General features: G+C 39.8%; 1 protein-coding gene across 9 annotated transcripts in view; it reads right to left on the bottom strand.

The window, feature by feature from the left end:
• The window catches only part of AKAP7 (A-kinase anchoring protein 7), a 208351-nt gene that overhangs the window by 57512 nt on the left and 129483 nt on the right, over positions 1-21356 (bottom strand). Inside the window, exon 9 of one of the 9 annotated variants that reach the window (XM_053591927.1) lies at positions 5-952. The exons of 7 other annotated variants lie outside the window; for them this stretch is intronic. In XM_053591927.1, the coding sequence (XP_053447902.1) occupies positions 906-952 (47 nt within the window). In that variant the 3' untranslated portion in view covers positions 5-905. Of the gene's footprint in view, positions 1-4; positions 953-15637; positions 15860-21356 lie in introns of those variants that run through there. One more of the 9 variants, XM_053591929.1, reaches the window with a different exon arrangement.

The following is a 21356-nucleotide window of genomic DNA, read 5'->3' as shown; positions in this document are numbered from 1 at the left end:
ACATTCCATAATAGAGAAGAGAGGTCACAGATCACATTGCCATAGAAACTCAGCATGCAGGGGCTGGCTAGTTCCCTTAGCTAAAAAGAGCAAGTGTTCTTCAGTCTAGTATATTGGATCTATAAATCCAAGAATAGTGGTTGGCTTTTCATTTGGTATTTGCAGAATCAGGAGCCTGCCTATTCTTGAAGCCTTCAGGTTGAAAAGTAGTTCATTAGTCCCAATCTAAAAATACTTTACCTAGCGATGCTACAAGTTTCTCACTAATATTTGGAAATTTTATTCTTTCATCCAAAGCTAATTGTTGCTATTAATGTATGTGAGCCCACCTCTGGAGCCTCAGACAAGTGAATTCACCAAGTCCATCTACCTCTGCTTCTTCTCCAGTGCCAAGTATCAGTTGATTAAGATTTCCCTATCATCTCCTACGATCCCTAATCCTAAAATGCTTGGCCTATAGACTGTGAATAAACTCTCAGCATTCCCGTGATGATGAAAACAGTTACTACTACTACTAGGAATTGGTTTAAAATAAGCTTGTAAGACTAACATTCTTTTTAATCTCTATGCTATCACTGCAATTTAAGAAGGAGGAAATTCTCCAAAGAACAGTTAGGATTATGATGGTAAATTACTAGATGTTAATAGTTAATGGTCATTTTGCTTCCTCACTAGTGATAATCCAGATCTAACCACTCCATCTTTCATTCTACTCTAAAAGAGCTGGTTCCCATCTGTTCTCATGCTACACGTTTCCCAGTCACTCCCTTCCATGGCCCCCTCAGGTGGGGAAAGGAATTAGGGAGCTCTTTTTCCATATCCATTCTGCACTCTTCTTCCTTTGAGCTGTGGACCCACAAGGCAGATGGTTGGAGGCAGTGGAATGCTCAGTTCTAGAAGATCATCTAAGGGCTCTGGAGACTAGGCCAATGTTGTACTTGACTCTTCAGGTCTGGGACAGGCAGATAGAAAGGGTGTGAGCTGGAAGATGGACATTATTTCCTATCCTCACATGTAAGGAGGATTGAAGAACAGAAGTAGCTACATCAAAGGTGAGAACTGGCCCCCAACCCTCCTTCAGAGCCCACCTCTCTAGTATGTAACATACATCCAGGACCAAGCCATTTACAACCACTCCCCTCATTCCCAGTAACATCCCAAGCAGAAGAGAAGACGGGGTGAGACCCATCCAGGGAGGATGACAGCAGGAAGCCTAAGCAGCTGCTTTCCCCTCTGTGAGGCAATGTGACACCCCAGACCTGTGATCAAAAGTCTAGCAGAACATTTGCAGGGCAAAATATGTTTAGAATTAAGTACGTTTCAACTCAGTGATAACTCTATAGAACTTACTAAATGTAAATACATCAGGATATTATTAAAAGAGAGAAATTCATTACAAATACGACTTCGGGGGACAAGGTAAGACTGTATTTATTAGTAAGAATGAATATGTATATGGCTTAATATCTTTTTTTTTTTTTGAGATAGAGCCTCAAGCTGTCACCCTGGGTAGAGTGCCGTAGTGTCACAGCTCACAGCAACCTCAAACTCTAGAGCTGAAGCGATTCTCTTGCATCAGCCTCCCAAGTAGCTGGGACTATAGGCGCCCGCCACAACACCTGGCTATTTTTTTGTTATGGTTGCCATTGTTGTTTTAGCAGGCCCGGGGCCAGGTTCGAACCTGCCAGCCTCGGTGTATGTGGCCGGCACCCTACCCACTGAGCAGGCGCCGCCATATACTGCTTACTATTTTTTTTTTTTGCAGTTTTTGGCCAGGGCTGGGCTTGAACCCACCACCTCCGGCATATGGGGCCGACACTCTACTCCTTTGAGCCACAGGCGCCGCCCTATACTGCTTAAGGATTTTATTTCAGTCTTATAATGGGTTTTTTTCTACTGTATAGATGACATCTCCAAATGCATTACCTGCAGCTATTTATACATGTTTCTTCCAATTTAAAAGGAGGACTTCAAGTGCAAGTGAAGAAACACTTGTTAAGTACCTTTGAAAACACCCTAAGTGGCCTTCCACACCTGCCACCCTGCTCGTGTCTGCCACAAGGCCAGAGATTGCATGTGTGGGGGCTGTTCCTTGACTGAGTCAGCTTTCTCACTGGTAAGATAGCAGGGTCACATGTGAATCTCTGAGATCCCTCTCACGTCTAATATTCCAGGGATCTGTGGTTTCTATCAGTTCACATCAAGTGACCCTGCTACTTTAAACTCTCAGAAATCTAAAATACAAAAATCTTCCTACAAAAAGCTAATTCCTCCTCTGATTGTTCTATTTTTGTTTTGTATTTATGATTATCTCAGTCAGTCAAGCTCAAAACAAGATTGTCACCACCTTCAACATCTTCCTTACCCCCTCCCCCAACCCACTTAATTACCAAATTTGCCAATCGGTGCTCACAGCTTCTCCCTTCTTCAATGCAGGTGGTCTAACACCTCTGGATTAATATTTCTAAAACATCTCTTTTGCTTTCCACTCTACAGGGACACTTAAGCCTGCCTCCCAGTGCTTTCCCAAATTTGCCTTTCCAGCCTGATTCCCTACCACTGCCACACGACTGTTGACCTCCAACATCTCCTCAGGAGCCTCCATACCACAGCCTATTTCTAGACAGTCCTCCCTCTCTTTCAAGGCAGCGACTAAATCCCATCTACTCCATGAAGCCTTCCCTGACTAGCCCTACTGGAAGTATGATCCTTTACTGGGTTCTGGTAACTCTAACTGCATGGCCATTTGGTCATTCATTCAACAAGTGTGTACCGAGGACCTATTATATGCCAGGAACTCTTCCAACTCACAATACTCACTGCAAAACATCTCACTAGTCTTCCAACTCAGAGAGATACAGCAATACTCACTGCAAAACAACATCTCACTGGTCTTCTAATCCTAATTCCCTTGCAAATTATTTATTCAATGCTACTGATTAAGTATCTGCTCTGCTAAAAACACAGTAATGAGTACAGAAAGTAACTAGGCTTCTCAGTTATCTCCTCCTCTGCTGACATATGGCACAGTTTATTGGCTCAGTAAACATTTGTTAGTTAAGAGAATAGTTGACTGAAGTCCTTGAAGGCAGTAGCAAATGTTTAAATGTTACTATCTTCCTATAAGGATAGCATATTATGGCCAGAAATTTAAATTTAATACTAAACCTAAATGTTAATATTTAATATTAACATTAAAACAAGAGCAGAGGATACCAAAATGATTTAAATATCCATGCAAAAAATACATATCCACTTTGCTTGATGAACCTTGTTAAGAAGACAAAATATCTGACCTGGGGGGAAATCTTAGCTATCTACAATAACTAATTAACTAACCAATCACAAAAATAAACAAATACAATGATTCTTCCAGATCTGTCCTAGACTCCCGCCTCCCCTTATGGTTTCTGCAAAGCATCCTTGAGCTATTCATGTTAGTCCAGGAACAAGCCCATAGGAAGGCTTATCAGAGAGCCCTGCAAAACTATAGCAATTTAAAAAAGTGTATCTTCATTCCAGTGAGATCTGATTTGTGTTCCAGGGAGATCTGATTTGTGTTCCAACTTTTAGTAGACTTAATTCAACTTAATTAAAAAGAAGTTTAGGATTAAAGTTACAGTGTATTCTTCTGCTCACTAGTAAAATATGGTTATTTGTCTTTCACACGAATGTCTCAGATAAATGATAAATGACTACCTTCCTTTTCACTCTAGCCTGGTTAAAAATGGCAGCTCAGCATGCCACTGCAACATGCACAGCCAACAAAAGTACAAACAAAGAATATTCTGAATGTAAGCAACAAACTCATGACAGATATATTCTTCCTTGGTCTACTTGGATTAGTTAATATCATACCTACATGAAATGACAGATTAGCCTTTTATTTGACACTTTTATTTTGGAAATCCCCCAGAATATCTTTGATCTCAGGAGAAGAATAAAAATAAAAAGAAAGATAATGAAAAATCTTTTTAACCACAACAAATACAGTACTGTCACAAAAGAAGACCTGAAAAACTTTTTAACAAACTTGAAATAAGCAATTCCATACAGAAGTTGTAGCATCGTGAACCTAGGGTTAAGCCTGTGATTCTGTTCATTTTTATATTACCTGAGATCTTTGATACCCACCAAGCACAGGGATAGAATTTATTTTTGTAGTCTAATAAAGAAAATAAATGGGGCGGCGCCTGTGGTTCAGTCAGTAAGGCGCCGGCCCCATCTACCGAGGGTGGCAGGTTCAAACCCGGCCCCAGCTGAACTGCAATCAATAAAATAGTTGGGCGTACCCTCAATGAATCCCCAACAATAAAAAAATAAAAATAAAAAAAAAGAAATGAAATGAACTTCTGTGTGATAGCAAGAATGTTTTATACCTGTTAGGACAATCAAGCATCAAAATTAATGTGATTCAGCTGGTCTTATGAGTGAGTTGACAATACCTTAACTGATGTCACACGATAGGCTCCAGAAACCATCAACACCCCATATCTACTGCCAACATGTAGGTACCTATTTGTCCCAACAAGCATAAACTCCACTCAAGGAATACAGCAGCATCTCAGGTTACAAAATCAACATTCATAAATCGGTAGCCTTTATATATACCAACAATAGTCAACGTGAAAAAACAGTTAAGGACTCTTATCCCATTCACAGTAGTGCCAAAGAAGATGAAATATTTGGGAGTTTATCTAACAAAGGACGTGAAAGATCTCTATAAAGAGAACTATGAAACTCTAAGAAAAGAAATAGCTGAAAATATTAACAAATGGAAAAACATACCATGTTCATGGCTGGGAAAGATCAACATTGTTAAAATTGTCCATACTACCCAAAGCAATATACAATTTTAATGCAATCCCTATTAAAGCTCCATTGTCATACTTTAAAGATCTTGAAAAAATAATACTTCATTTTATATGGAATCAGAAAAAACCTCAAATAGCCAAGACATTACTCACAAATAAAAACAAAGCAGGAGGAATCACGCTACCAGACCTCAGACTATACTATAAATCGATAGTGATCAAAACAGCATGGTACTGGCACAAAAACAGAGAAGTAGATGTCTGGAACAGAATAGAGAACCAAGAGATGAATCCAGCTACTTACCATTATTTGATCTTTGACAAGCCAATTAAAAACATTCAGTGGGGAAAAGATTCCCTATTTAACAAATGGTGCTGGGTGAACTGGCTGGCAACCTGTCAAGACTGAAACTGGACCCACGCCTTTCACCATTAACTAAGATAGACTCTCATTGGATAAAAGATTTAAACTTAAGACATGAAACTATAAAAATTCCAGAAGAGAGTTCAGGGAAAACTCTTGAAGAAATTGGTCTGGGCGAGTATTTTATGAGGAGGACCCCCCCCAGGCAATTGAAGCAGCTTCAAAAATACATTTCTGGGACCTGATCAAACTAAAAAGCTTCTGCACAGCCAAGAACACAGTAAGCAAAGCAAGCAAACAGCCCTCAGAATGGGAGAAGATATTTGCAGGTTATGTCTCCGACAAAGGTTTAATAACCAGAATCCACAGAGAACTCAAACGTATAAGCAAGAAAAGAACAAGTGATCCCATCGCAGGCTGGGCAAGGCACTTGCAGGGAAACTTCTCTGAAGAAGACAGGTGCACGGCCTACAGACATATGAAAAAATGCTCATCATCTTTAATCATCAGAGAAATGCAAATCAAAACTACTTTGAGATATCATCTAACTCCAGTAAGATTAGCCCATATCACAAAATCCCAAGACCAGAGATGTTGGCGTGGATGTGGAGAAAAGGGAACACTTCTACACTGCTGGTGGGAATGCAAATTAACACATTCCTTTTGGAAAGATGTTTGGAGAACACTTAGAGATCTAAAAATAGATCTGCCATTCAATCCTATAATTCCTCTACTAGGTATATACCCAGAAAACCAAAAACCATATTATAACAAAGACATTTGTATCAGAATGTTTATTGCAGCCCAATTCATAATTGCTAATTCATGGAAAAAGCCCAAGTGCCCATCGATCCACGAATGGATTAATAAATTGTGGTATATGTACACCATGGAATATTATGCAGTCTTAAAGAAAGATGGAGACTTTACCTCTTTCATGTTTACATGGATGGAGCTGGAACATATTCTTCTTAGTAAAGTATCTCAAGAATGGAAGAAAAAGTATCCAATGTACTCAGCCCTACTATGAAACTAATTTATTGCTTTCACATGAAAGCTATAACCCAGTTATAACCTAAGAATAGTGAGAAGGGAGTGAGGGAGGGGAGGAAGGGGGGAGGTGGGTGGAGGGAGAGTGATTGGTGGGATTACACCTGTGGTGCATCTTATAAAGGTACATGTGAAACTTAGTAAATGTAGAATGTAAATGTCTTAACACAATAGCTAAGAAAATGCCAGGAAGGCTATGTTAACCAGTGTGATGAAAATGTGTCAAACGGTCTATAAAACCAGTGTATGGTGCCCCATGATCGCATTAATGTACACAGCTATGATTTAATAATAATAATAAGAAAAGAAAACAAACAAAAAAGAATAAACTCCACTAATTTTCTGAAGAGGGAAATGAAGACAATCTCCATTACAATACAATGTAAGAGGAAGGGAGACAGTAAAACCATATTAAAACAAACACATTAAAACATTAAGCAGGTGAACACTGAAAGTTCTGGTGGGGGGGAGGGCAAGATGGAGGACTAGAAGCAGCCTACATGTGCTGCTCTCAAGGAGAGGCTCCAAGTTGCAGGTGGATGCCCACCTGTAGATGGGCCTTCTTGAAAAGAGCATTGTGAATCATCAGAGCAGTAATGGGGGACACTCAGAGTGAAGGAGAAAGAAACCTGGAGGAGACATCTATGGGGAAGGACAAGAAGAGAGAATGGTGGGACTCCTTGCTCTCCACCAGAGACACTGCAACCGGAGCTCTGGGGGGGCCCCTCCACCCCTGCAGACCTCCAGACTGATCAGGAGCTGCTTGGAGTCTGCGCAGCAGCAGGGACCTGGTGGCTTCTATTCCTGGACACTGCAAATGATGCCATTCTGAGCTCTCCGTCCAGAGCACCTGGTCTACACAGGGCTGGGCTTTGAAGCAGCCACCTCCACATTGCCACAGGGAGGGAGCAGTGAGAGCAGCCACTCTCATGCACCCTATAACTGGGAGCTGAGCAGCACTAAGAGGGTAATACAGCTGTTCTGGGTTGTCCTGCTTCCCTGTGACTGTCGCAGTCCACACTAGTGCTGGGTGGTCTTTTTACAGAGTGGTGGGTTGTTCCCCACGCTGCTGGTGGAAGCTCAGGTTCAGTGCTAGGTGAGTCCCTCTCCATGAAAGATGACACTGCAGGAGATTGTTCTGCCCTGTTTCCCCACACTGGTGACAGTGGCAGCTTGGTAAGACTATCCAGGCAGTGACTGCAAGTGTCAGGGCAGGGCCCCGGTACAATGGCAGCTTAAGGCTGGTGGGACCCTGGTGGAGTAGTGGACTGCTTGGGAGGTTCCTGCCAAGTGTCCAGTGGAAGCTGTGAGGTGGGGCCATGGGTTCTGGCAGCGGTACTGGAGCCTTGGCAATGAAGCTGTGGAGCCTGGCATCAGTTCTAAAGCCTCCGGGGGCAGGGTCCCGGGGCTTGGTGATAGTGCCGGAGATTTGGGAAGAGCCTTGGGGCCTGGTGGCAGTAGAGCCTCAGAGCCAGGACTGCAAGTCCAGCTGGAGCGCTGAGCCTCAGAGGGAAGGCTGCAGGGTTGGATAGCAAGGTCAGAACCAGGAGGGCAGAGCTGCAGGGTGGGCAGCAGCATGGGAACTGTGGGTGGTAGCACGGTGGTTGTAGGGTCGGGGCCATAGGGTTGGGATGCCGGGCTGCCAGGGCTCTGCCCTTGCCCAGGTGCTGCAGAGGCAGTCTCTGCAGGGCTTCTCAGGTGGTGTCTGTGGTGCCAATTCTGCTCAAATCCCCATGGGCAGAGTGGTGCTCTGCTTCCAGTCATGGGGTGTGTGAGAGTGGCTCTCAACTACCACATAAACAAAAGCAAAAACAAAGACTGTATGATTATCTCAATAGATGCAGGAAAAACGTTCAACAAAATCTAGCACCCTTTCATGATAAAAGCTCTCAAAACAAGCAAGGCATAGGAGGAAAATACCTTAAAATTATAAAAGCCGCATATGATAGACACACAGCCAACATCATACTGAATGGGAAAGAGTTGAAACTGGAACAAGACAAGGGTGCCTGCCCACTGTCCCTACTTCTTTTCAACGTGGTATTGGAAGTCCCAGCCTGAGCAATCAGACAAGAGAAAGACATAAAGGGTATCCAAATGAGGAAAAAAAAGAGGCCAAACTATCACTTTTCACTGGCAATATGATCTTATATCTAAGAAATCCCAAAGACTCCACCAAAAAATTCCTAGAATTGCTAAATAAATTCAGCAAGGTCTTAAGTCACAAAATCAATGTACACAAATTAGTAGCCTTTCTATATACTAAGCACAGTCAACCTGAGAGTCAAATCAAAGACTCAATACCTTTTACAGTAGCTACAAAGAAAATAAAACGCTTATGAATATACTTAACTAAGGAGGTGAAAAATCTCTACAAGGAGAACAATGAAATAGTGATGACAGAAATTATAGATGATGCAAACAAATGGAAAAGCTCCCCTGCTCATTGATTGGCAGAATCAATATTGTTGAAATGTCCGTAATGCCCAAAGTGATTTACAGATTCAATGAAATCCCAATTAAATGCCAATGTCGTATTTCAGAGATCTAGTGGGGGGGGGGAGGTCTATGCTTCATTTGGAATCAAATACCCAAAGCAATCTTAAAAAGAGCAAATCTGGAAAGCATCACATAACCAGACTTCAAATTTTACTACAAGACTATAGTAACCAATAGCATCATACTGGTATAAACATAAAGACACAGGCCACTGCAACAGAACAGAGAACCCAGACACACATAGTAAAACCATCTACAACCAATGGATCCTTGACAAAGCAGACAGCAACATACACTGTGCAAAGGATGCCCTATTCAATGGATGATGCCAGGAAAAGTGGACAGACACGTGTCAAAAAATGAAATAGAACCCCAATCTATCCCTACTCACAAAAATTTATTCAAGATGGATAAAACACTTAAATGTAAGGCAGGAAACCATAAAAATTCTAGAAGAAAATGTAAGCAAAACTCCTCTAGCTATCAGCCTAGGCAAAGAATTTATGACTAAGAATGGCAATTACAACAACAAAAATAAATAAACATAACTTGATTGAATTAAAATATTTGCAACCTACACAGCTGATAAGGGGCTAATATCCAAAATCTACAAAGAACTCAAAGTAGCAAGAAAACCAAATAACCCCATTAAAAAGTGGGCAAAAGACAGGAAAAGAAGCTTTTCTTTTTTTATTTATTTATTTATTTAATTAATTTTTTTTTTTTTTTTATTGTTGGGGATTCATTGAGGGTACAATAAGCCAGGTTACACTGATTGCATTTGTTAGGTAAAGTCCCTCTTGCAATCATGTCTTGCCCCCATAAAGTGTGACACACACCAAGGCCCCACCCCACTCCTTCCGTCCCTCTTTCTGCTTTTCCTCCCCCCCATAACCTTAATTGTCATTAATTGTCCTCATATCAAAATTGAGTACATAGGATTCATGCTTCTCCATTCTTGTGATGCTTTACTAAGAATAATGTCTTCCACTTCCATCCAGGTTAATACAAAGGATGTGAAGTCTCCATTTTTTTTAATAGCTGAATAGTATTCCATGGTGTACATATACCACAGCTTGTTAATCCATTCCTGGGTTGGTGGGCATTTAGGCTGTTTCCACATTTTGGCGATTGTAAATTGAGCTGCAATAAACTAGTACAACCTTTCTGGAAGGAAGTATGGAGAAACCTCAAAGCACTCAAGCTAGACCTCCCATTTGATCCTGCAATCCCATTACTAGGCATCTACCCAGAAGGAAAAGAAGCTTTTCAAAAGAAGATAGACAAATGGCCAATAAAGATATAAAGAAATGCTCAACATCACTAATCATCAGAGAAATGCAAATTAAACCCATGATGCATTACCATCTTACCCCTCTCAGAATGGCTATTATTAAAAAGTAAAAAAAAAAAAAAAAAAAACAATAGATGCTGGCTGGGCACCCGTAGTTCAGTGGTTAGGGCACCAGCCACATGCTCTGGGGCTGGTGGGTTGGAACCCAGACTGGACTAACTAAACAAAAACAAACAAACAAAAAAAAATAGATGCCAACATAAACAAACACTTATACACTGTTGGTGGGACTGCAAATTAGTAAAATTTCTATGGAAAACAGTATGGAGATTCCTCAAAGAAATAAATGTAGATCTACCATTTGACACAGCAATCCCGCTACTGGGTATCGACCAAAAGAAAAAGAAGTCATTTTATCAAAACAATATCTACACTCGAATGTTTATTGCATCACAATCACAAAGGTGTGGAATCAACCTAAATGTCCATCGATTCATTAGTGGGTTAACAAAATGTGGTGTATATATACCATGAAGTACTACTCAGCCATAAAAAGAAATGAAATATTCCTTTTTGCAGCAACTTGGATGGAAATGGAAATTATTATCCTAAGTAAAGTATCACAGGAATGTAAAAACAATCACCACATTTACTCCTGAATAATTGGGAGCTAATTAAAGGTAATTGGAAATCAAGAAGGGAGGGGGAAGGAAGGGATGGGTAAAAAACCTTGCTATCAGTATAATGAACACTATTCAGGTTATGAGCACCCTAAAAGCCCAACTTAGGCATTAGACAAGGTATTCATGTAACAAAAACATTTGTACTGCTTTAATATTTTGAAGCTTCAAAAAGAGGTCACACTTGCTAATATATCAACTATTAAAACCTCATTTGATATCTGGACAAAGGCTTCCTACCCATCTTCCCATCATTTGTATAACTCTGTACTTCCTGTTCCTGAAGGACAATTGTGTCTTTCTTAGAAGTCATATTTTCAAAGTGAGCTTACTTTTTCTTTTATCCACCTAACTAAAAAGAAACACTAATGAAAGATCCATAAGCTATTCAAATAGTTAGTTTGGCATACTCTGCAACTCATCTGTGAGGAGGGACAGGCCAGGAATCACCTTCAAGGGCATATTTAAACTGACACTGTCCTTGGACCCTTGTCTGTCAACATGTATTAGCAATACTCCAGGAAACAGAGCTTCTATAAATAAAGCTCCCCTCCTCTTGTCAAATACCAAAAATCACCCCCTACACACACCCCAGGAAATTTTAGAATTATTAATAAAATATTAAAACCATCTTTCAAAATATTTTCTAGAATATAAATTTCAAAAGAGAAGGAACCATTCATTTCAAGTTGGGCTCTTGTTTTGTTTTTGAGAAAAGTCTTGCTCTGCTGCCCAGACTAGTATACAGCGAAATGATCCTCGCTCACTTCAGCCTTGGACTCCTGACTCAGCCTCCCTGGTAGTTAGATGTATGCCACCACTCCCAGCTAAGTTTTCTATTTTTCTGTAGAGACAGGATCTTGCTCTGTTTCTCAGGCCGGTCTTAAATCCCTGGGCTCAAGCAATCCTCCCACCTCTGCTTTCCAAAGTGCTAGAATCACAGGTGTGAACCACCACACCTGGCCAATGTTTGTTCCAGATTCAGGAGCACAGAATAAATAGAAAGATGATACTGCTATAATGCACAAAGGACAATACCTTGGGGTTTTCAAGACCACTACACTGTATGTCCCCCTACCCTCATCATTTTTATATTTGGGTAGCAGAGGGCTAGAATGCAGGTAAACTGAGAATCAGGAGAAGCCTTGAGGGATACAAAGGAAGATGAGGTCCCAACAGGCACCTGATGGTTTGAGTGGGCTAAGGTGGTAATCCAGGTAGCCTCAGCCAAAGTGTCATTATGACAAAAAGTTAAACAGAAATAGCCCAAATACCTTCAACTGGTGACTGAAGCAACAAGCTGTGTTAAGTCCATGTAATGAAATGCTGATATGAGGAACAGCACAGATGACTCTAAAATACATTACACTAGGTGAAAGAAGCCAGATTAAAAAGGCTATATACTGTCTTATTTCACTTATATGACAGAAAGAGCAAAACTAGACTACATACAGACTTCTAAGAGTGGAAGTAACAGAAAAGGTGGGCTACGAAGGGGCGTGAGAGAATTCTGGAGGGTGATGGAATTGAACACAACCTTGACTGTAGTGATACAACCCATGTGTTGACCAAAACTCACAGAACTGCATACAAGAGTGAATTTTACTGTACGGAAATCACATATCAATTTAGAAGAAAACACTAATGAGTACAGTTCCTTCCCCATGGTAAGGGACCAACTAACTCAGCCTCTATTGGGGTCAACATGGGAACTTGGGGAATGGGTTAGTGCCCAGTTACTCTTGGAAATTAGCATGTGCCTGGTAATGAGGTGACTTTCTCAGCTCCTCTCTCTGCTACTTTCAGATACATCTCAACTGTAATATCTGCAATCTCACATAGCCGCAGGCCTCAGATTCTCAGCTGATTTCCTTCTGAATCATATTTTTCTATTGTGCTCAATATTAAAATAAGAAAAATAATTTCCACTGAAACAGACCATTGTGGTTTCTAAGCATAAATGCAACCCAAATAAATTGTTTTAATTCTCCCTTTGAGTATATCAGACACATATCATCTGCTCCAACCTGCCCAGAGACTACAAAGTAAATTGGTACCCAGTACTCTGACTGACAAGTGACTGCCATCACTCTGTTGTCGAAATCTGTTGGGGAGAGGGAAGGGACACTGCGTCCATGGTGTTTGGCTTTGCTCACTATTTTTGCTTTGTCTCATAGGCTCCATATCATAAATATTTCATAGAAATAATCATGGTGGTTTTCTGTACAGGAATTTTGGTTCCTGTACTTGTTCAAGTTGGAATATAAGGACTTCTCAAGACCACTATAAGTCATTTTGTGTAAAACTGATTCACAGGTGCAATTCTCAATAATGGTAAATGAAGTATACATTCCAAGTACAAGTTCTGGTCCACAGGAGTATAAACAGAAATGTGGTTATCATTGAAAAACTATTTTTTATACCAGAGAAATAAATATAATTTCAAACATGTCATAAACATAAATTTTTTAAAATTATGCTTTTGGTGGCAGAAAGATAAGGAAGCCATAAAATTGAGCATTGTTAGAATCTATTATTATATTCATGTGGCTTATTATCTATTAATATTTCAGAAGAGTTTTATAAATAACTCTAACTAGGACCAATTTTCACCTATTTGGCCAATATACCTACCTGCTCAGGATAATACACACTTGTCTTTATAGGCTGATATTTGAGGTTAGGAGTTGATTCAAGCAGAAATAAGAGTCAATTTCCTGTTCTGAAGGCAATGCTCACCACGATAGGTCAGCAGAATAAATGCTGCCATCGATCTAATCTAGTAAAATAAGTCATAAATTATAAATATCTCTTTACCGCTTTTATAAGCAATAAGGACACACCTAGTTCAGAAGGCTCCACAGGGTGGAGAACTTCCCATGATGCCAGGTCACTAAAGCAGGAACGAGAATACTTCCTTCCATTTACTTAGTTAACACTTCATACTTTCCTAAGCACTTGCAGAAACATTTCATTTGGTTATTACAGCAACCTTAGAAGGGAAATAAGTGTCATTCTCCCCATACAGATAAAAATAATGAGACCCAAGAGGTTACACAAATTGCCGAGGATCACACAGCAGTAGGGAGAGGAATGGAGATTGCCTCACTGGAAATGAGGAAGCTTCGTTCATCCAGGACACCACCCGAGGCAGACACTGCACAGTACTCCCGCTGGGAAAATGCAGGTCTATATGTGAGAAACACCACATAATCTAATGATCGGTGGACTGGAGAGCAGAAAAAGAAGTCAGGTTTCTTCAGATTAAAATGTTCAATACTAACTAAGAGACAGTGATTAATGCAATACAGCTCCTTCCTTCTTTCCTTCCCTTCCTTCCTTCCCTCATCTTTCCCGACACACGGATTGACTGACCACCCTCCATTTGTTATAAGCATTATGCTATGACTACAGAAATGCATCTGTCATGGGCCCTGACTTCAGGAAACCTGAAACTCCATAGAAGTAGGAACACGTGTTAACAAATCAGAGGTGATGATTGCTCTGAAGGAGAGAGCTGTACCCAACCGAGTGGTGCGCAAAGCAAACGGAGCTCAGTGCTCACCCCAGAAAGTGTCAGTGTCAGCTGCTCAAGCTGTAGCTTAGAAAGTGAACAAGGACTTCTCAGGTGGGCCAGGGTAGAAATGGCGTATGGGGAGTTCAAATCAGCTTGGCTAGTGGTGTAGTAACGGGGTAGGACTTGCTCGAGTATAAAGTGACTGAGGAGTGCTAGGAAGGAGAATGGCGAGGCCGGGAACACAGGCAGGGGAGAGACTATGGAGACTCCAGTGATAATTTCCACTGAAACAGACCACTGTGGTTTCTAAGCATAAATGCAACCCAAATAAATTGTTTTCATTCTCCCTTTGAGTATATCAGACACATATCATCTGCTCCAACCTGCCCAGAGAGTACAAAGGATCTGCACATCGTTTATTTCCTGAGCTCCCTACCAGGATCAAATCACTCCTCTAGGTTCTGAGATATACACAAATTATTAAGGCTTGTCTTCCAAGTATTGCTTTATTAAGGTATAATGTTAAAGAAGATTCAACTTTCAGAACACTGCTACTGTTTTAAGATGTAAGCCTGGATCTCAGAACATTCCTGTTATATTAAAGGAAAACATCGGATGTGCCACTGACAAGTGATTCTGCTTCCTTTTGGGTGTGACACCAATAATCAGTCATTAAGCTTAGTGAGGAGGGACTAAAATATAAACAAAAGTACAAAGTAACCAAGAGCATCATAAATATTTTAAAGTCAAAAGCTGAAAAAAACTATATTAAAATGGTTTTCAATAATATTTTTTGAATTACCCAAAATTAACTCAGCTGACTAATCTCAAACCAAATGCTTTTTGGATAGGTGTGTAGAGTATCTTACACCAATACTCTATGAATTTTTCAATCTAATTATTCAGCCAACACTTAAAACAGGTTAAACTGATGCCATTTTCTTTGATGGTTACCAAAAGCAAAGTTTAAAGTCTGAATATGAAAATCCAGGTACACAGAAATAGCTGGACAGTATATTTTGGACCAAGTCTATCAGGCATTATATAAGCAACAATAATGAGTCAAATAAGAATGTATGATGCTAAGAAGAACTTGAAGATAAGATGATTAATCATTTTTCAAAAATCAAGAGAAAAGGTCATCCTCGGCCATCCTTTCCAGACATACAATAAAAATGAATAAATAGAGGACACTTTTTAAAAAGAAACTGAAATGTGGGAGCCTCATAAATATATTGCTTTAGCTTCCAGAGAAACTAAGGAAGTCATTTAGGATATTTCTTTTCTCAGCGACCTAAGGCCATTAGTTTGCTAACAGCTTCCAAAAATCATTCAGACAAAAACCGTTTAGTTCTAAAGTTCTCCTTGGTGATATCTGCTGTTCATTAAAGCTCTCTGAATGCGTGAATTCTTCCTGCAGGAAATTAAACTAGCATTTCAACTTGTTGAGTGATAATACACTGATGATAAGTAAATGTTAATTCTTTTGGTCCATCAGTTGGCATTTGCTTCTTAAGCCCTTGATCTCTATGCAGTCAAATGAATGTCAAGTATCGGTAAGAAACAAGCTCCCGCGTAGAGAAAGAGCAGTCACTAGCATGCTGGGCCTCCTTCAGACCACCCTGAAGGCAAGCTTGATGTCTGTGGAGAAAAAAAGGAACTTGAAAAGACGGTTAGAAGGCAGAGATCAGAGACGATCCTGTCCCACTCTCCTCTGCAGTGGCTTGGGGTCTCTTCCCAGGAGCTGTGGGGGCTGTGCGGCCACATTAACAATAAACCTACTTCATACACGTATTAAGCACCCATAAAGCACCTTTCTTTTTTTGCCACCCATTGAAGTCAAAAGCTTATTACTACGATCACTACTTTACGTATGAGAAAACCAAGAGTAAGAAAAACCACAAGACTTTCCCAACTCCATACAACTAAGAACTGCCAAAATTAGGATTCAAATGTGGCTCTATGTGTGGCTCCAAAACACTGCACCTTTACCATCATACCATGGTGCTGCTCTATATTTGACAGCTGGAAATATACCTCTACGATGCCTTCTACTATGGTTTTTGGTCTAAAAGGCGACTACTAACCAGAAAATATTTATGGTGCTTCCTCTGGATTTGTAGAGTTAGACTAACTGGGCTAGAATCCTAGTTCCCTCACTCCTCTGTAACCTGTGAAGTCGCTCAAACCCTCTTTGGCCCACTTTATTTGTAAACTGGAGATACTTTAAGCAGTTCTACACCACAGCACTGCTGTGAAAATTATGTAAGATAATAATACAAAGCACTTGGCACAGTGCTTGACTTACAGTAAGCAGTTAGTAAAATTAGCTATTATGATTACTGATCTGATTTAAATTTGTAAGGTTACAGTCTATTTGTTTATGAGGTTTAAACATCTCTGTAAGCAAACATAATATGGGAAACCTGCCCACTTTATAAGATATGTTTCTTGAAACAATGTTGGAATAGCTGCAAACAAAAATCTGATGCATTGTTTTATATACACTTACATTTACATTCTTTTACAACTGAATGATATCCTGTCACAGGTAAAGAGAAAGCTACTGCTAATTAATCTTGCAAAAGCCTTCAGCAGACATATGAATAGACTACAACTGACAGGACGTGGTAATACAGATGGGTTTAGGTTTCTAGATGCACCAAACTAAACCAAGTTCAGTTTATATGCAAATTTCCAAGAGCTTTTCTACCTCAGAACATAGGTGTTAGGCATATGTGGTAAATGCCACAGTCATCCCTAGTCTGAGCTCTGCTCTCACCTTTCTGGAAGAGTCAACATATACCTTCAGTCATAGGGCCTCTTTCCAACCATTCTTTCCTTTTTTGGTCAGATCTCCAAAAGATTTGATATAATTAATTCATTAAAAATCAGAAAAAGGTATAGTATAAGTAAAAACCAGCACCAACAGAAATACCAAGTAAAAAAAAGCAGGAAATACAGATTGCAGAGGAACAGATGCCAAGAGCCAGGTTGGGAGTTCCAGGCTTCCCCAGGTTCAGAACGGAGGTCAAGTATGTTAAGTACATACAGGAGTGTGTACACACAGCTTCTTAATGAATTTTTATTTTAAATTTACCATATTCATATTAGAGAAAATTTAAAGTAAATCTGAATTTAAACAAAATACTTTCATAAACATTTCAGTTATAAAGACAACCATTCAGTATGTAAGCCTGACATAATTTGATGGCAAATGCCAATGCAATACATCTCAGCTTGTGATTTCTAGGACTCAATGATACCAAATGTTGGCTGTTCCTATCACGAGTTTAATAATCAACATTTTTTGTGGTGCACAGGTGATACAACAATGTATTATACAAAAGCCCTTATCTGTATATTACAGTTCTATTTTAGAAGAAGTTTGATTCTAAAGACATTAAAAATAATTTACTAGTTATCAAATTAACAATTTTAAAGTATATATTTTTCATTAAAATTTTGGTCTTCCATTTAAAGAATTTAGTGGCTTAAAATAGTTCAAAAATTCTGCCTTTAAAATCCTCTTTCGGGCAATGTATTATGAATTATTAATGTAAAATTTGACTATGAGAACGTCTCTATTTTGGTATTCTATTTCAGTATTTTCATTGTTTAAAACAAGATTTATTGCAAACATAATTAGGATACTACTGGGTATAATGTATTCTCACCACTGGACTTCTAAGACCAGCAAAAGAAAATGTGTTACAACTAACACATCCATTGTCCTAATTTTGTCCCTCTGGAGCAAAATAACCCTTCTTTCCTTTCCATGTTATAGTACTCCCTAGATGTCTTAAAGATAACTAATTCTTCTGCCTTCTCTCTCCCAACTAGGCAGACTGCATCCTTCAGCCTCTCTCCTAGGATGTGGTTTCCAGGCTTCCCACCATCCTGACCACCCGCAGGACACATTCCAGCTTGTCAGAACTCGAAATAAGGCCTGACTATAATAGCCGTAGGTAGAAAGTCTTAAACAAATCATCTGCTTGCTAGTTTATTAGTTATCATAAACCACGGAAAGGTGGTAGTGACTGTAGCTCAGTGGCTAGGGCGCCGGCCATGTACACCAAGGCTGGCAGGTTCGAACCCAGCCCAGGCCTGCTAAACAATGACAACTACAACAAAAAAAATAGCTGGGCATTATGGTGGGCGCCTATAGTCCCAGCCACTTGGGAGGCTGAGGCAAGAGAATCGCTTGAGCCCAAGAATTGGAGGTTGCTGTGAGCTGTGATGCCATAGCACTCTGAGGGCAACATAGTGAGACTCTGTCTCAAAAAAATAAAAAAAATTTAAAAAAGAATCTGAAAAGTATACACTTTACAGCTAAATTCAGCTGGAATGTTTACAATGCTTACAAAGTGTGAACTGTCTTTCTGCTTTCACAGTCAGATGTGAGACATCAAATTGAAGCCTGACATAATTTGATGGCAAATGCCAACAACTATCCGACCACAGAGCCAGAAGAGAGGCAGAGATTGTAGTGCCAATGGCTGAGGCCAAAAAGGTTCACACTGGATTCAGACAAACCAAAAAAAAAATGAGCAGCCAAAGGTAGCTGTGACAGGCCGTTTATTCAACTAATGGCAGCCAGGGAGCAGGCACAGGACATCCGCCTTCATTCCTGGGAGCAGACAAGATAGAACGCTTCTTTTCCCTACAGGCAGTAAAGCGTTGGGGCCTTATAAACTGGGCAGAACAATAGAGGCTCCAAATTAAACACTAATGACGATTACTTTTACTTAGGAACACAGGGCACCTGCCAGTTTAACCACAGTTATTCAATTCAAAACAATCAGGCACCCCGTGTTCTTCCAGTGAAAAAGCATAATTTAACTCATCTTCCCCACAGAGGGGCTCTGAGGGAGGTCATTAGAGGTGGATCACCCTTTTCCACCAGGTCCCTTCGTCCACTCCCATCATCATTACCAACTAGGTAAGTTCTTTCTCCCTTGGGAATGTGAATCTCAATCAATCTCGCTCTCTCCATCTACCCAAAACATCTTGTTTGTATATCACTTTCTCCGGGGCAATATAAATGTTTCTATGTATATATAAAGGTCCTTGACTAAATTCATAGATTTTGGGGGGAATGCATAAAAACAGAAAATTACAAGCCTCAAGTATCTCTGATTAGCTTTTCATAAAATTTACAACATTTATATCCTAGTTAATAAAAAATTTAAGTTAAAGCTATACTTATTCTTTTTATATTTTTCATCACACAGTTGATTTGCTGTCCATGACTATTTGCTAAGGGCAAAGAACTTTACTATAAAATTGAAAAATGAATTTTAATAGTTCCAAGGTCTTAACTGAATGCTTATTATAGGACACTTTATTTACTGAAATGTTTGCTGTACTTGTAATGCTGATATTATGAATGCCTATTATAGGGCATTTTATTTACTAAAATGTTTGCGGTGGACATTGTATTTGCTCCGGCCAAGTTGTAAACCCTGCAGGGATAGAACTAAGGTAACTCCCAGCCTCGGTGGTAATTAACTCACTCTCAATGGACTTTGCTGACTTAGCTGCGCAACTTCCCTGGCATGTAAAAGGCATGACTTTGATTGTTAGACTGAAGGTATAAAGATCCTTTATCTTGGCTTTTTCTTTTCAGAGTGTAATAAACCTCAAGTTCCAACAGATTTATTTTTTAAAATTAAAAAAAAAAAAAAAAAGAATTCAGCAATAGGGACCGTGTGTTACTCATCATTGTATCTCCCAGAACACCTGGCTCAGAGTTTTCCAAATGTGATGGCTCAACAATATTAATTGAAGTAAACTGATGACTCTTCAGAGCAGCTCTCACTTCAGACTAGATTTCATTGCAACTAAAATGGAACATGAAGATTCAGAAGAAATCAGAGAGCTTCCACTTCTTCCCTAGGTTTGGTAATGCTTGCTTCAGGATATAGCTGCAGCTTGGCACATGATAAGCTCAGTAAATACAATTTCTCTGCAGGACATAAGACTGTTTTAACTGCATGATCATAGCCATCTTAGAAGTCAGCTTGGCCTGTGGTTTTATTTCTACTTATATAGACTAAGGGTCCCCTCGAACAGAACCTGAATCCTCTGGTTGCAGGTTATAAAATTTTAACTCAAACAAGTTTAAGCAAAGGAAAGGGGGAGGATTAATGGTTTCATGTAGTGGAGAAGGTCTTCAGCATGGCTGAACTCAGAAGCTCAAACACTATTGTCACAAGTATTTCTTTCTTCTGTGCTGGCTTCGTTTTCAGAAAGACTCTTCCTCTCCTTGTACAGTACCAGCAAGTACTGTCATACTGTTTACATCCCTCGTATTCACAATCCAGAAGGAAGATGGACTCTCCAACAAATCTTAAGGAAGGCTGTGACTGATTCTCCTGGCCCCACATGTCTCTCCCAGGGCAGGAAGGAAGACATCAGGATGGATGGGACCCTGAGAAGAGGGGGAGGGAGTCCCCCATAGGAAAGGATGCTGTGCAGATCCACGGTGCAAGTCTGCTCAACAATTCAGGATCTGAAATTCTAAATCTCCCCTTTCTTCCCTTCTGGGTAAGGTAGCAACAAAGACTGTTCTTCTAAGCTGACTTCTAAGGCGACTACAGTTAAACAGTTAACACACTCTCTATTTGTTACAGAGAAATTATATTTACTGAGAGTCTATTATATGCCAGGCACAGTGTCAGGCATTTTATAGACATTACCTTATTTATCTTCACAATAGGGGGATATTATTTAAGATGAGGGTACAAAAGATTAGAGAAGTTAAACAGAAAATGTCAAAACCCAAAATGCAAACTGAACCAGTCTGTCTCCAAAAACCTTATTTTTCTACCTTATGGCACTGTCTTTTGAGTGCCTTTACTATGGATATCAGAAGTTTATGGGTAACATCTCAAGGACCTACATGGTAAGTATGCCCAAAATTAAACAGAAGGCAATTATCTATAGGAAGTGATTTATCAGATGTCCTGAAATAGTTTTACTAGCCTTAGCCTATGAAATTCTGCCATTAGAGATTATTTGGGACTCAGTCATCACTACTATTTACTCTATTATTTAACTACAAATACTTCCCAGAAGGACTTGGGATAATTCGGCCTTCTTAACATGCAAATGCCCCAGGAAGGAATAACAGATG

Source organism: Nycticebus coucang, chromosome 5 (genome assembly GCF_027406575.1).
Source record: "Nycticebus coucang isolate mNycCou1 chromosome 5, mNycCou1.pri, whole genome shotgun sequence".
NCBI lineage: Eukaryota > Metazoa > Chordata > Mammalia > Primates > Lorisidae > Nycticebus > Nycticebus coucang.
This window is presented reverse-complemented; position numbering and strand designations above follow the sequence as displayed.